At 42.0% G+C, this 12,614-nt stretch overlaps 1 protein-coding gene across 1 annotated transcript; it reads left to right on the top strand.

Annotated features, from left to right (window-relative positions):
• The first annotated feature begins 1,291 nt into the window (after positions 1-1,291).
• Positions 1,292-8,919, top strand: CMPK2 (cytidine/uridine monophosphate kinase 2). The gene is made up of 5 exons (XM_064710133.1): positions 1,292-1,665; positions 1,983-2,097; positions 2,911-3,112; positions 4,300-4,533; positions 7,546-8,919. Exons 1-5 carry the CDS (start codon positions 1,570-1,572, stop codon positions 7,664-7,666), a joined length of 768 nt encoding a protein of 255 aa, XP_064566203.1. The 5' UTR covers positions 1,292-1,569; the 3' UTR covers positions 7,667-8,919.
• The last annotated feature ends 3,695 nt before the right edge of the window (positions 8,920-12,614 follow it).

Genomic DNA, 12,614 nt, shown 5'->3' with positions numbered 1-12,614 from the left:
GCAACAGTAGGATTGCTGGGATTGGAGAGCACAGGGGTTTGTGGAGGGAGATTGTATCACATTTAGCCAACTCCATGAACAAGGGTCCACAGGAGGTGCTGAAAGATGAGGATGTACTGTTCAACATTCCTAATTCAGTGACAGTGGAAGCTGGAGGAGCACAAGGACTAGAAGGGACCATGGATAAGCAAGGCATGTACAGCATGTCATTCTGCCAGACAAAATATTGGCTGAGAAGAGCCCCTACTCTTAATCAGTGTGTATTACTATGGTCTTAAAACTATCTATTGGCTTCCTGTACAATGAACCATGTTTTACCCCGTGTCTTCTGGTATCCATACCCAGATGCCATAGCCATGTGTTTGAGTGACGTGGAATAGTGCTGGAGTTCTCAGGTATGAAACAGCCTTAAAAAGAACCAAATGAATTTTGGCACATGATGCTGGGACTGTACTGAAGAGCTTCCAAGGCTATGTTCTCAGCTGCGGCACTGGCCCAGACTTCCATCAGCTTCTTTGGGATGGGCAGTTTCCAACTAGTACAGATGATCTGCAACTGGTACTGCCTCCCAGCTGCTCCCCTCTCCCTGCAGTTACACTAAGTAAAAGGTATTTGTGCAGGCATTTGAGATGACAGGTTTCCAAGGATTTTCTTGCAGAGTCTATTAGTTCAAAAAACTTGTCAGAAGTTTAACTTTAGATATCTCTAAGTGGCAGTTCTCTAACTATTGTAAACAAGAAGTTTTCTAAAGAGACGCAGGTTCTCCAACATTTTAAGTTACATCTTCTGAAAACTCAAAACCTACATTTTAGGCAATGTTACTCATAGCAGCTGTCACAAGATTAAGTCTGTTCTATTGCTATTTGCAGTGTTCCTGGTTCCTACATCAGAACTGATGAAAGCTGAAATTGGCCATTGCAAAATTGCTTGGAAAATGACAACAGGCTTCTGAAAGTCCAGTTTACTCCCAAAATTACTTGTGCCTGTTGATCTTGATATCAAGGCACTGAATTACCAAATAATGGGGTCAAGTTACTGATATGCCTGGCAGCCCAGTGTTGCTTGGGCACTGCAACTCAACAAAGCAGTTCAGTTTGGGTTAGGACTTGTTTGTCATTTTGGGCCATTGGGGCATATTTTGCACGTCTAATTTTTTAAATTTTTTTTTTTTAGAAGATCGCCAGGATTCAGCCACGGTAACCCGGGGGAATGTGACGGATCCTGAGGCTGGGACCTTACATCCCGTGATTGCTGCCGCCCATTCCCCGCGGGAGCGAGCCCGTTCAACCCGGAGCCAGCGACGCGGGGCGGGGAAGGCAGAAGGGCGTTCCGAGGAGCTGGCCCTCGCTCGGAGGAGCTGCTCCCCGCGGACCGGCGCTTTCCCGGCCGGCCGGGCCAGTTTCGTTTCCCGCTGGCTCCTCCTCCGCCTCCGCCCGCCCCCTTCGCTGTGCCGCTGGTGCGGATCGCCGCTCCCGGCGCCCGGCTCGCTGCTCCCTGCTCCCGGCTCTCTGCTCGCTGCTCCCGGTTCCCGGCTCGCTGCTCCCGGCTCGCTGCTCCCGGCTCCCGGCGATGCTGGGGCGCTGCGCCCCGGGCTCCCCGGGCCCCCGGTCCGCGGTGCGCGCCCTGCCGCCCTCCGCCAGCGCCCTCCGCCAGCGCCTGCGCCAGGTCAGCACCGCGGGCGCGCAGCCCGCGTTTGGCGCTCCAGAGCCGTGGGGCGGGAGGGTGCCGGGGGAACGGGGGAGGGCAGGTTCTGACCAGGTGTAAGGAAGAAGTTTTTTACGGTGAGCGTGGTGAAACACTGGCATAGGTTGCCCAGAGAGGTGATGGATGTTCCACCACTTGAAACATTCCAGGCGAGGCTGGACAGGGCTCTGAGAGACCTGATCTAGTTTAGGATGATCCAGTGCACTGCATGGGGGTTGGACTAGATGGTCTTTACAGGTCCCTTCCGAGCCAACACAGGCTGTGATCTCTCCTTGCAGTGTGCAGAACGGATCCCAGAGGCTGAGGCAGTACTCGACCTGCTGGAGAAATGCCCAGAGCACCAAAAAAAGGGATCTTTTCCCGTCATAGTTTTTGAGGGCCTGGATGCCACAGGTAAGAGCAACGTGTGGTTGAAGAATCACAGGATGAGAAATTGTTGAAAGGAGCAACTGCTATGTTTTTTATTAGACATCAGGCTTTAAAATAAAATTTAAAAAATCTCGGAAACCTGTGACAGATATGGAATTAATAATTACAAATGCCAATCTGTCTCCTCTTACTTGTAAAAGATTAGTGTATGCTAATTTGCATTCAGTAGTTTATTCCTTACCTTTGCAAATGAAAGAATACAGAGTGGAATACTGAAAATTAAATTTCTTGTGTAGATGATGAAACATACTTTAACTGGAGAGTTTTCAAATAAATGAACTAAACTAGTGGTAGTCTGGGGAGCTGCCAGCAGTTTGTCTAAGAGAGAAATATTACTTACTTCTGGCTAACTTTGTTTTCTGACTTGTCAGTTAAAGAGAACTGAAAATCCTCCTATAAAGAAGGAACTGGATGACCAGCATGGCAACATTCACATAAATTGCAGCCGGGAAAAATGTTATAAATTAATAGATAGGGAAATTGCCATGAATATATAGAGAAATTGCCGTGCACCTAATACATTTAAGGAAATGAAAACTGAAAGCTGGCTAAAGGAAGGACTGGAAGGCCCAGAGATCAGGAAGAGGAATAATAATTCCTGCAACCAGACTCAGAATCATTTTCCACTGGAAACCTTATGACAAGATGCTCGGGTTACATACTCAGATGTCAGAACCTGTATTCCACATGAACAGACAGGAGTGTTTTTCAGTTTTTAAACTCAGGTGTATCTGGTAAATAATATAATTAATGTTTCCTTCTGTAAATGAAATGCAGGCAAAACCACAGTGACCCAGGCTGTTAAGGACACCCTGAATGGCATCCTGCTGCGGTCCCCACCACCCTGCATCAGCCAGTGGAGGACTGTATTTGATGATGAGAGAACACCCATTAAAAGAGCATTTTATGCTGCGGGCAACTACATTCTGGCTTCAGAGATAGCAAAAGCATCCACTCAGGCACCTGTGATCATAGACAGGTTTGTGTATTTAAGAAGCCCTCTTATATCAGTGCCATCATACAGTTGTTCTTGCAGTGTTGCAAGCAGTCAGTGATTCTCGGTGTTTCTTCAGGGGTTTTGTTTTGGGTTTTTTTGTAGTTTTTTCAGGGTTGTTTTTGGAAGCACTCTGCAGAGAGTCAGATAAATATTATATCTTTTAAAGAGTAACATTTATGATAACAGTAAAATAGGGAACTTCAATCAGTGTAATACTAATAACTAGCTTTAGGAAACATGAAAATTGTTACATCTTCAGTTAGGAATAGTGAAGGCACAGACTGTGCATCCTGAGCTAAACCAGGGTTTTGTGACAAACCAGAGGAGACTGTGGGCTGCTGGTCATGGCTGTCTCTCAGATGTGTCTCAGATATGGGTGGATTGGAATGACTGAGTGTTTGAGTGTTAGGTAAATTTACTCTTTGTGAATTTAAACACAGAGATATACTTCCTACTTTTTTGGGTTTGTGTTATTTCTGGTTTTCACTAACTGTGTAGGCAGCTTACAGTATTACTGTTCATAAAAAAGTCTAGATGTACATTGAACCCTCTAGCTTATTTCAGTAGGTGTTACTGTAACCTCCTGCTACAAAAACACAAAACACACACAGACACATATGCACACATACCTTATTTGCATGTGAGTGCTGTTTTCAACCAGCCCCAAATCCACTGAAATCTATCAAACACAGTAGTAGTAGCCTTGTAGTAGGGACAATATTGAATGCAAGTGAAATTAGTAGCATTAGTAATGCCTGTTCATTTGCATGTTTGTGAAGACTGCATGTTCTCTACCAAATCTATTGCATTAAGTGGGATGGGAATTACAAAAAAGGGGACTCGGACTAAAGGATTTTGAGATATATTGTAACTCTTCTTTGACCTGTCTCAATATTACAGGAGACTTTCTTTTGATAGGAGTATCTGAAGCAGTCTCTACATAATGTTTTAATTAATAGTTCACATTAACTCTGAATAGTGCACTGACTATTATCATTTAGAAATAATGGATAGCACAGAACTGTTATTTGGATTTCCCTTCAAAGCCATGGTGTCACCTGTCTCATCATTATTGACTTCTTGTTATAATGCCAACTGTCTTCTATATTACTGAAGAATTAATGTTTTCTTTAAAATTTCTCTCCCTCCATTTTGTGTTTTCCTGACAGATACTGGCACAGCACAGCTGCCTATGCAATTGCCACTGAAACAAGTGGGGAAGTCCAGGATCTTCCACCAGCTCAAGATGAGGTGTATCAGTGGCCTGAAGATCTGCTTAAACCTGATCTTGTGCTTCTCCTGACTGTTGATCCTGAAGAACGAGTCCGGAGACTTCAGCATCGGGGGCTGGAGAAAACAAAGGAGGAAGCTGAGTTGGAAGCTAACAGCTCGTTTCGCCAAAGGTAATTCCTTTAATGGGGAATGAGAGGCTGGAGGCAATCTTGGCCCCTGTGGGATCAATAACAAATGTGCCTCCCATGTTATTGGGACAAGAATTTCCACAAGAATTTCCTTTTGCTTTTGTTAGGTTTTTGGTGGGTTTTTTTTTTTTTGGAAAAAATGCATGGCTGTCAGGGAGGGTAAATTCTCTCACTGCTAACTGAAAGTGTTTGAAAGATGCAGATGTATAATTTAACTGTAAAGGATCTTTGAGTTAAAATACTTCTATTTTGCTTTGCTGCTTTTATTTTCGCATCTTTCTTATTGAGGTCATGAAGGAAATGGACTTAAGGGTTCCAGGACTGGGAGGCAAGAAGCTGAAACACACATTTCCCCAGGAAATTCTGGAATTGAGCTCCAGATTCAGAGAATAAAATTTAAACATCCTCTTGTAGATGTCTTTAGTTGTACAAAGTGTTCCAGGTACCAGTATAGTCAATACATTCAATGAAGCCTTCAAAGTGATTTATCTCACCATTTGCTTGGAGCTCAGTGATCTAAACTGAAGCCTTTCCATATGAGATGTGACACAGAACCTGTGGACACTTCCTGGGCTAGGAACTGGAAGCTAAATGAGATAGTCCAGAGCATCTAAAGCAGTACTGGGTATATTAATTTAAGCAACTGAATGGCTTCCTAGGTATCCTGCTTCAGGGTGTGCTGAATTGCTGTCTAGGCTCTGTCAAATGTATTGATTAGATCATTTTTGTCTAAGGTGAAAACTCAAATACCCAGTGTTCATGTAGACACCTCAGCAGAGACACCTGAATATTGATTTCCATATCTACAAGCAAGGCTGAAATCTGCCTTTAGGATTATAAATTTCTAGTGATAGTATACCTTAAAAATGTTGTAAAGTCAAAAGTGGCTTTAAAAAGCGGAGACTTTGCCTGACAAATTCAACATTGGTGAATGGAGCAGAGCAACTAATGACATCTGCCTGGACTTCTGCAAAGTGTTTGACAGTGACATGACATGTGACAGTGACAGTAACATGCAAAGTGTTTGATGTGGCATCCTCATCTTCAGATCTGAGAGACATGGATTTGCTCAATGGACCATTCAGTGAATGAAGAATTGGCTGGATGGCAGCACACACAGAGTTGTGGGCAATGGCATACTATCCACATGGGAACCAATGACAAGTGGTGTCCCCTGGGGTCGCTGCTGGGGCTGATACTATTCAGCATCTTTTTGGTGGCATGGGCAGTGGAAGTGAGTGCACCCTCAGCAGCTTTGCTGACAAGACCAAGCTGTGTGGTGCAGTGGACATACTGGAGGAAAGGGATGCCATTTAGAGGAACCTGGACAGGCCTGAGGGGTGGGCCTGTGTAAACCTCATGAAATGCCACAAAGGGAAGTACAATGTCCTACACCTGCGTTGTGGTAATCCCGAGCACACCTACAGGTTGCATGGAGAAGTGATTGAGAGTGCCCTGCAAAGAAAGACTTGAGGGTGATGGTTGATGAAAAACTCATTATGAGCTGGCAATGTGCACTCACAGCCCAGAATGCCAACCGTGCCCTGGGCTGCATCTGTGCACCATGGTCAGCAGGTTGAAGGAGGGGATTCTCCTCCTATACATTGGTCTTGTGAAACCTCACTTGGAGTGCTGAGTCCAGTTTTGGTGTCCCCAACATAAGGAGGTCATGGAACTGTTGGGGCAAGCTCAGAGGAGGGTCACAAAATTGATAAGAGAACTGGAGCACCTCCTCTACAAAGACAGCCTGAGAATGGGGAGGCTGTTCAGCCTGGAAAAGAGAAGGTTGAGTAGACACCTCATAGCAACCTTCCAGTATCTGAAGGGGCCTACAGGGAAACCAGAGAGGGACTTTTCATCAGGAACTGCAGAGGTAGAACAAGGAGTAATGGATACAGATGAAAAGAGGGGAAATTTAGGTTAGCTATTAGTAAGAAATTTTTAACTGTGATGATGCTAAGCTACTGAAACTGGTTGCCCAGAGATGCTGTTGATGCCCCAACTCTGTCAGTGTTCATAGTCAGGTTGGGTAAGGCCTTAAGCGAACTGGTCTGGTGGGAAGTTTCCCGGACCATGGTAGGGGGACTGGGACTAAATGATTTTTAAGGCCCGTTCCAGCCCCTTAACATTCTATGATTGTGATTGCCTAATTTTGACAGAAACTCTGTGTGGACACCCAGCTCATATAGTGGGACCTGCAGAGGGATGAGTTAGCTAGGGAATATACTGCCATTTAAGCATCTTTTACATTTTAATCCTGTTACTGCATATTCATGTCAGAAAGCTTTTAGTTATTTCTACCTGTTCATTTTGTCAATTTGAATATGAGAACATCCAGAATCTTCCTTGATTTTTCTTGTGACTTTTGTCCTGAATGGCATTATGGGAACATAGAGAATAATATTCACATCCCCATTCACACCCTCAAAGACACAATGTGGGAGGGTTCTGCATTATGCTTATGGCCTAAGTGAGGAGGTTTTCATCCTGTACTTTATCCTGTTATTAATCTGGTTAGTTGATCAGAGGAAGGGGTTGAATGATATGTCAACTCTGTAATCTAGTGAGTCAAAGCTGAGATCAGTCAATGAGCACAACTACACAATGCAATGGCATATAGTTCAGAGATACCTTAGCAGAAAATGGAAAAAATTAATTCAGGTGCTAGAAGCAAACTGTCCACTCTACTGCTGTACCAAACTGTATCCAGTGACAAGCTGTAAAGAAAGAAATACTTTATGCCATGTCTTGTTAATAGGGCTGGAGCTCTGGAGATCAATGTCGAGGAAACTGCATGGTTTGAGATTTACATTGTAATAGTTCCTAATGGTTTATTGCTCTTTGCTGGAGATTTCATTCTTAGCTTCATATTAGATTTTCTATCCTCTGTCTCTGCAGTGTAAGTGCTGTCTTCTGAGACTGATGACTTAATTTCATTTCATATCCCTGCATTTTGAAGTTTAATTTCTCTATTTTACTCTGTTTTGTTTTTAGAGTTGAGGAGTCATACAGAAGGATGGTGAATCCTGCATGCCAAGAGGTTGATGCCAGTCCCTCCAAAGAAGAGGTTCTCAAGACTGTTCTACAACTAATTAAGAAACACTGTGCTTTTTGAAAGCAACTTTTGTGTAGTAGCACTTAAAAGATACTTTTTACTGCCCCACTGTTTTGGTACCTGAAAATGTACAGTGATTTGTTTTGTCTCACAGAAATACTGAATACGGTTTTATTCTGTCAGCAGTAATCTGTGCAGGTTATCTGTTTTGTGGTTGCTACTCTACTTTTCTGTATAAGGCAAAATACAGAAAAGTAGTACTCAAATCATTCAGCATTCTTTGTAAAGAAACAGACATACTACAGTCATGCATGAAGTGCCTCAGAATGCTTTCTGACACCAGGACATTTTGAGACCCTATCATATTGCATCTTCTTCACCAGGAGAACCTATTCCTCAATCCATTGTGTGCCAAAATTTGCTGCACTGCATCAGGAGCATTAGATGCCCAAGGAGAGGCTAAAATATCATAAGCACTAAAACCATAAAATAATTGTAACATTTAGGAACAGAAAGTCCAGTACCCAGTGTTGAGGGTTTTTTTTGGTATAGAGGATGTGCAGCTGTTGCTATGATGGGCATCGTGGAAAAAATGTGTTGTAAATGAGTGCCAGTAAACACCAAGGGCTCTAAGTAATAAAGTCCAAGCCTGTTTATATATTCAAATGAAATATCTATGTATATGAATATTTTCAGAGGGAGCCCAGACGATGCCAGCAAATGAGAAACAGAGACCTGAAGAGAACCTGAAACTAAAAACTTATAAATGATCACTAAAATATTTTTTACAAAACTTTTTTTTATCCTATTAATATTTGTTAATGAGAACTAATATTCTTTTGAGAGAATGTGAAATGAAAAACCACAGAGATTCTGAGCAATGGGAATGATTGTAACTTTTGAGTTAAGCTTTTCTTTCTTACGTGGGTGTTCAAACAGGTTGAATGTGAACGCAGAGACTTCAGGTCTGCAAAAGCTTATTTTTATGCACATTAGTTGAACTCCTAAGTGTAAAACTAAACATATGGATAAGCCTTTGTGAGGTCAGAAATAAACCCGCAGTTCCAGAAAAAGATCTTAAAATGTAAATTTGATTTAAAACACTTTTACTTACTTTCCTGTTTTAAGCAAGTGCAATTATCAATGAATCTATCTTCTAAATAATAATATACTCAGTACTGTAGTTCCTATGTCCAGTCTGTATATACAAGGTGATAGAAAGAAAAACTTCTAAAAAATACATTTTATTCATGCACTGTTTAATGGTTTTGAGTATGCTATTAATATATTATATAAGTTATACATTCTATAAATTTATAAATTCTAGAAATGGATGCTGTTTTGTGTTGTATATTATTTGTATTTCAGCAGCCTTTGGATTTGCCATACATGCAGACAGAAAATGCATACTTGTAGATGCTCCAATTATTTTAGAAATTATAAAGTATTCAGGTACTCAGTCCTGGATAGAGGAAATTCTTATATTAAAGACACTAACGCATATGAATGATCAGAGTGCGAATATGTGCCTGTCCAAAACATTGTGTAGCCTTAGATTGTCCAGGTAAAAGATCACTCATCCTGAGAAACTCCACTTGCCCTATCTCCTTATGCACACTTGCACATGAACCAGACTTTCTGGGTTTTGATGCTGGGTTCTTAGAAGTTTAGGTTCATATTTGAAGTGGTGCAATAATTATATATATCTGCAAAAATTCACATCAGATATTATCAATTGCACATATGCAGAATATATTCATAGTCTAAATTTTTCTATAACCCAAAGCTACTGATGCAGGCTCAGAGAACACCAAAGCAAGGTAGACAAAACAAACATTCCCTTTCTCAAATCTTTGTTAGAATTAAAGGTCTGCAAGTAGCTCTGTGCCACCTGCAGTATGTTAATGTGCAGAACCAGTCCCATGCTTCCCATTTCTGTGGCATTTCTGCCAGATTTTTCTCCACAGTGCCTAAAAAGACTGCACTTTATTTATATTTAGGACAAATCACAGAATCAAAAAAAAAAAAAAAAAAGGCTCAGTACCTCAACAGTCTCACAGGAAAGAATTTATTCCAATTATCTAATCTAAATCTCCCCTCTTTTAGGTTAAAATTATTTTGCCTTTTCCTGCCACTATCTCCCCATGTGAAAAGTCGCTCTCCCTCTTGTTTATAAGACCCTTTTAGATACTGGAGGGCTGTTTTAAGGTCTCCCCAAAGCATTCCCTTCTCCAGGCTGAACAGCCCCAGCTCTCTCAGCCTGCCTTTGTAGGAGAAGTGCTCCAGACCTCTGATCTCATTTGTGGCCTCCTCTGGGCCCACAGAGATGTTCAAATGTGAGGTTTATCAATAACTTGGCACACAGGCAGGTCTGGGAGCAGGAATATACAAATTACCATCCTGCACCCAGCAAGAGCATCACCTGGATTAGAAACTGACAGAAGTTTTGCTGGGCAGTTTGATGGCCACAAGAGGTCAGGATTTTAATGTTTCATTGTTTGAAAGACCGGTAATCTCCCAGGTATTTCCACGCAGATTCAGAAGTCAGTTCCTTGGAATGTAAATGTTTTTCTGCAGCTTTGGAGGGTGCTTGCTGTGTAAGACATCCTGTATAAGGGAGGTTCAGCCATGACACAGCACTGGCCCATGGCCACCAGCCCCTGCCAGGCAGTCCTGGGTCAGCCCAGAGAGCATCCCTGCTTACCTGCAGCCAGCCCATGCTGGACACCAGGAGTTTGCTAGTAACAGAGAAGGGCTGCTCTCTGTCAGTCACCCTCAGGGCAGGAAACATGCCAAAGCCTGTTTCATTTATTACTATTACTGCATTTATTATTATTACTATTAGTTATTTAATAATTTATTGATTTTCCAGCTTTAGAATATGGTCCTGCAAAGACTCTGATGCTCTGATTCCTCAAATCTGGGGAATTCGGCCAGTAAATAACACAAACAGAAACTGAATCTCAAGCTGTGCAATTATTCTGTTCAATTCAGTGAATTCATCCCTTACTGTACAATAAATGCAATTTGTAAAATTCAGCTGTTTCTTGAAGGACAAAATATATTTTTGTTGTTGTCAGATTAAGCTTTGTATACTTTTTAGATTATTAAAAATTGAGTTTTAATGAATTGTTCAAGAAATTCTATTTTTATTATTTTATTTATTCTATATTGTGCATTTTATTTCATAAAACACACCATAGTATTTAAAGCATCTGCATTCTCATTTTCAATTTCATTTGCTTCATTTTTTTTTTGGTCTGGAGGGGAATAGATGCTAAAATAAAATGGTATTCAGTTGTCTAAACATAGACATCCACAGCAGTTAGTCTCCCTGAGGTATCTGAGATGTCTGCGTGGGGCTGCCAGATATGACACGAGACATTTGGTTGAGCTGTTGATCTGCAGAGTGGCAGCTGGAGGCCTGCAGGGATACCATATGGTGCCTAAAATGGCACTATTCACCCATTTAAACAGTGAGAGGGACAGAAAGCAGCAGTGCAGCCTCTTTGGGTTGAGTCTACATTAGCAGGTGGCCTGGAACAAGTAGGGATGATCTGTAGCACAGAGGAGCTGGCACAGGGGAGCAGTGTGTGCCCTCTGTGTATTTCAGAGGTTTATTTTAGACCAGCTCTAATCTGGTCACATTGACTGGCCTCATGTTAGCAGCTGTAGTGCAGTAAGTGCACTCATACACCAGATTTTTTTGTGCAGCTTTATCTGGATGGAGTCCAGTTGAAGATGCCAGGACTGTTTCAGCAGGTGAAGCAAAGCATGGTAAGGAGGGGTGGTCAGGAGGAAAGCTGCCACAGCACTCTCCTGGTCCAAGCTGAAGTGCTAATGTGGATGTATTGTGTACAAGAGATGTAGAAGCAACATAGATATCTGGGAAAGGTTTCCTTGGAGCCACAACAGATTTTGGGGCCAGTTTCATCAGTGTCCTAACTGAGGGCTAAGCTGGAACGTGCTACAGTTCCTTTTGGTCCATGTTCCTGGGCTGCCTGCCAGATATAACCTATGGACAGGCACAAAGAGAGAATTTTGGTGCATGTTTGATCCCATCCTGCTATAGCATGAGGTGTAGCCATGGGCTCACCCAGTGTACCAGTAGTGAGTGCTGCTGTCAGTCTGGGAGGTGAGAAAGCTACTTGCAAGCAAATACCAAACTTCAGGACTGAAATGTAAGGCAGGTGTTTAGCCATTCCCCTCCCAAAAATAAGATTGCAAGACAATTTCCCCAAAGTCAGATGCTAGGAGGTCACAGGCAGGTTCTCTCAGAAGGCATGAAATATTTACCTCCACTACAGCTACAGTTTCAAACTCATGATTTTTACCATTATTTTCTGTAGAGTTACCATGCAGTTTTATATACAAACTGATACTTTATCAAGTAGGACTTCACTAGCACCTGGAACTAGCACATGGAATCTAGAGAGGCCAGTTCTTTGCTAGATTTTCTTCACTTTACTGTGCCTTTAGCATTAGCAGCATTAGCACAGCTTCTAAAAATTTGTCTAAAACTGTGCATGCTGCTTGTGCTATCAATTCCTGCCTTCTCAGAGGCAGGAGAGTCAGGACACTCAATGGGACTTTGATGAAAGGAAAAATGCCTCTCAAAGTTCATGATAAACAAAGCCCCAAGGAGTTTTTATTTTTATTTTCCTTTTTTTCTTTTTCCTGCTTGTTCAGTCCCAGTTACCGTATTTCATTAATTCGAATAGTTGAAGAAACTTTTAAGTTGTTGCTGCAGGGGACTGCACTGACTTTGATCTTTTAAATAGAAAGCTTTGTTCAATAAAATTAAATCAGCTCTTTTGTAAAGACAAAGATCATCACCTTCTGGCTTAATTTAACTAAACAGATGTAGGGTTTATGTAAATATGCAGTCAGTGCAATTTTATGAAATAAAAGCTAGAATACCTTGCCATTAGCGTAAAAATGCATTTTGTGTTACCAGCTGGCCAGTCATGACCTTTTTTTCAGCCATAAAGACAGTGCATGTGGTGTA

The sequence above is a fragment of the Zonotrichia leucophrys genome, chromosome 3 (assembly GCF_028769735.1).
Source record: "Zonotrichia leucophrys gambelii isolate GWCS_2022_RI chromosome 3, RI_Zleu_2.0, whole genome shotgun sequence".
NCBI classification, from domain to species: domain Eukaryota; kingdom Metazoa; phylum Chordata; class Aves; order Passeriformes; family Passerellidae; genus Zonotrichia; species Zonotrichia leucophrys.
The sequence above is the reverse complement of the archived record's forward strand: the minus strand, read 5'-3'. Positions and strand labels throughout refer to the sequence as shown.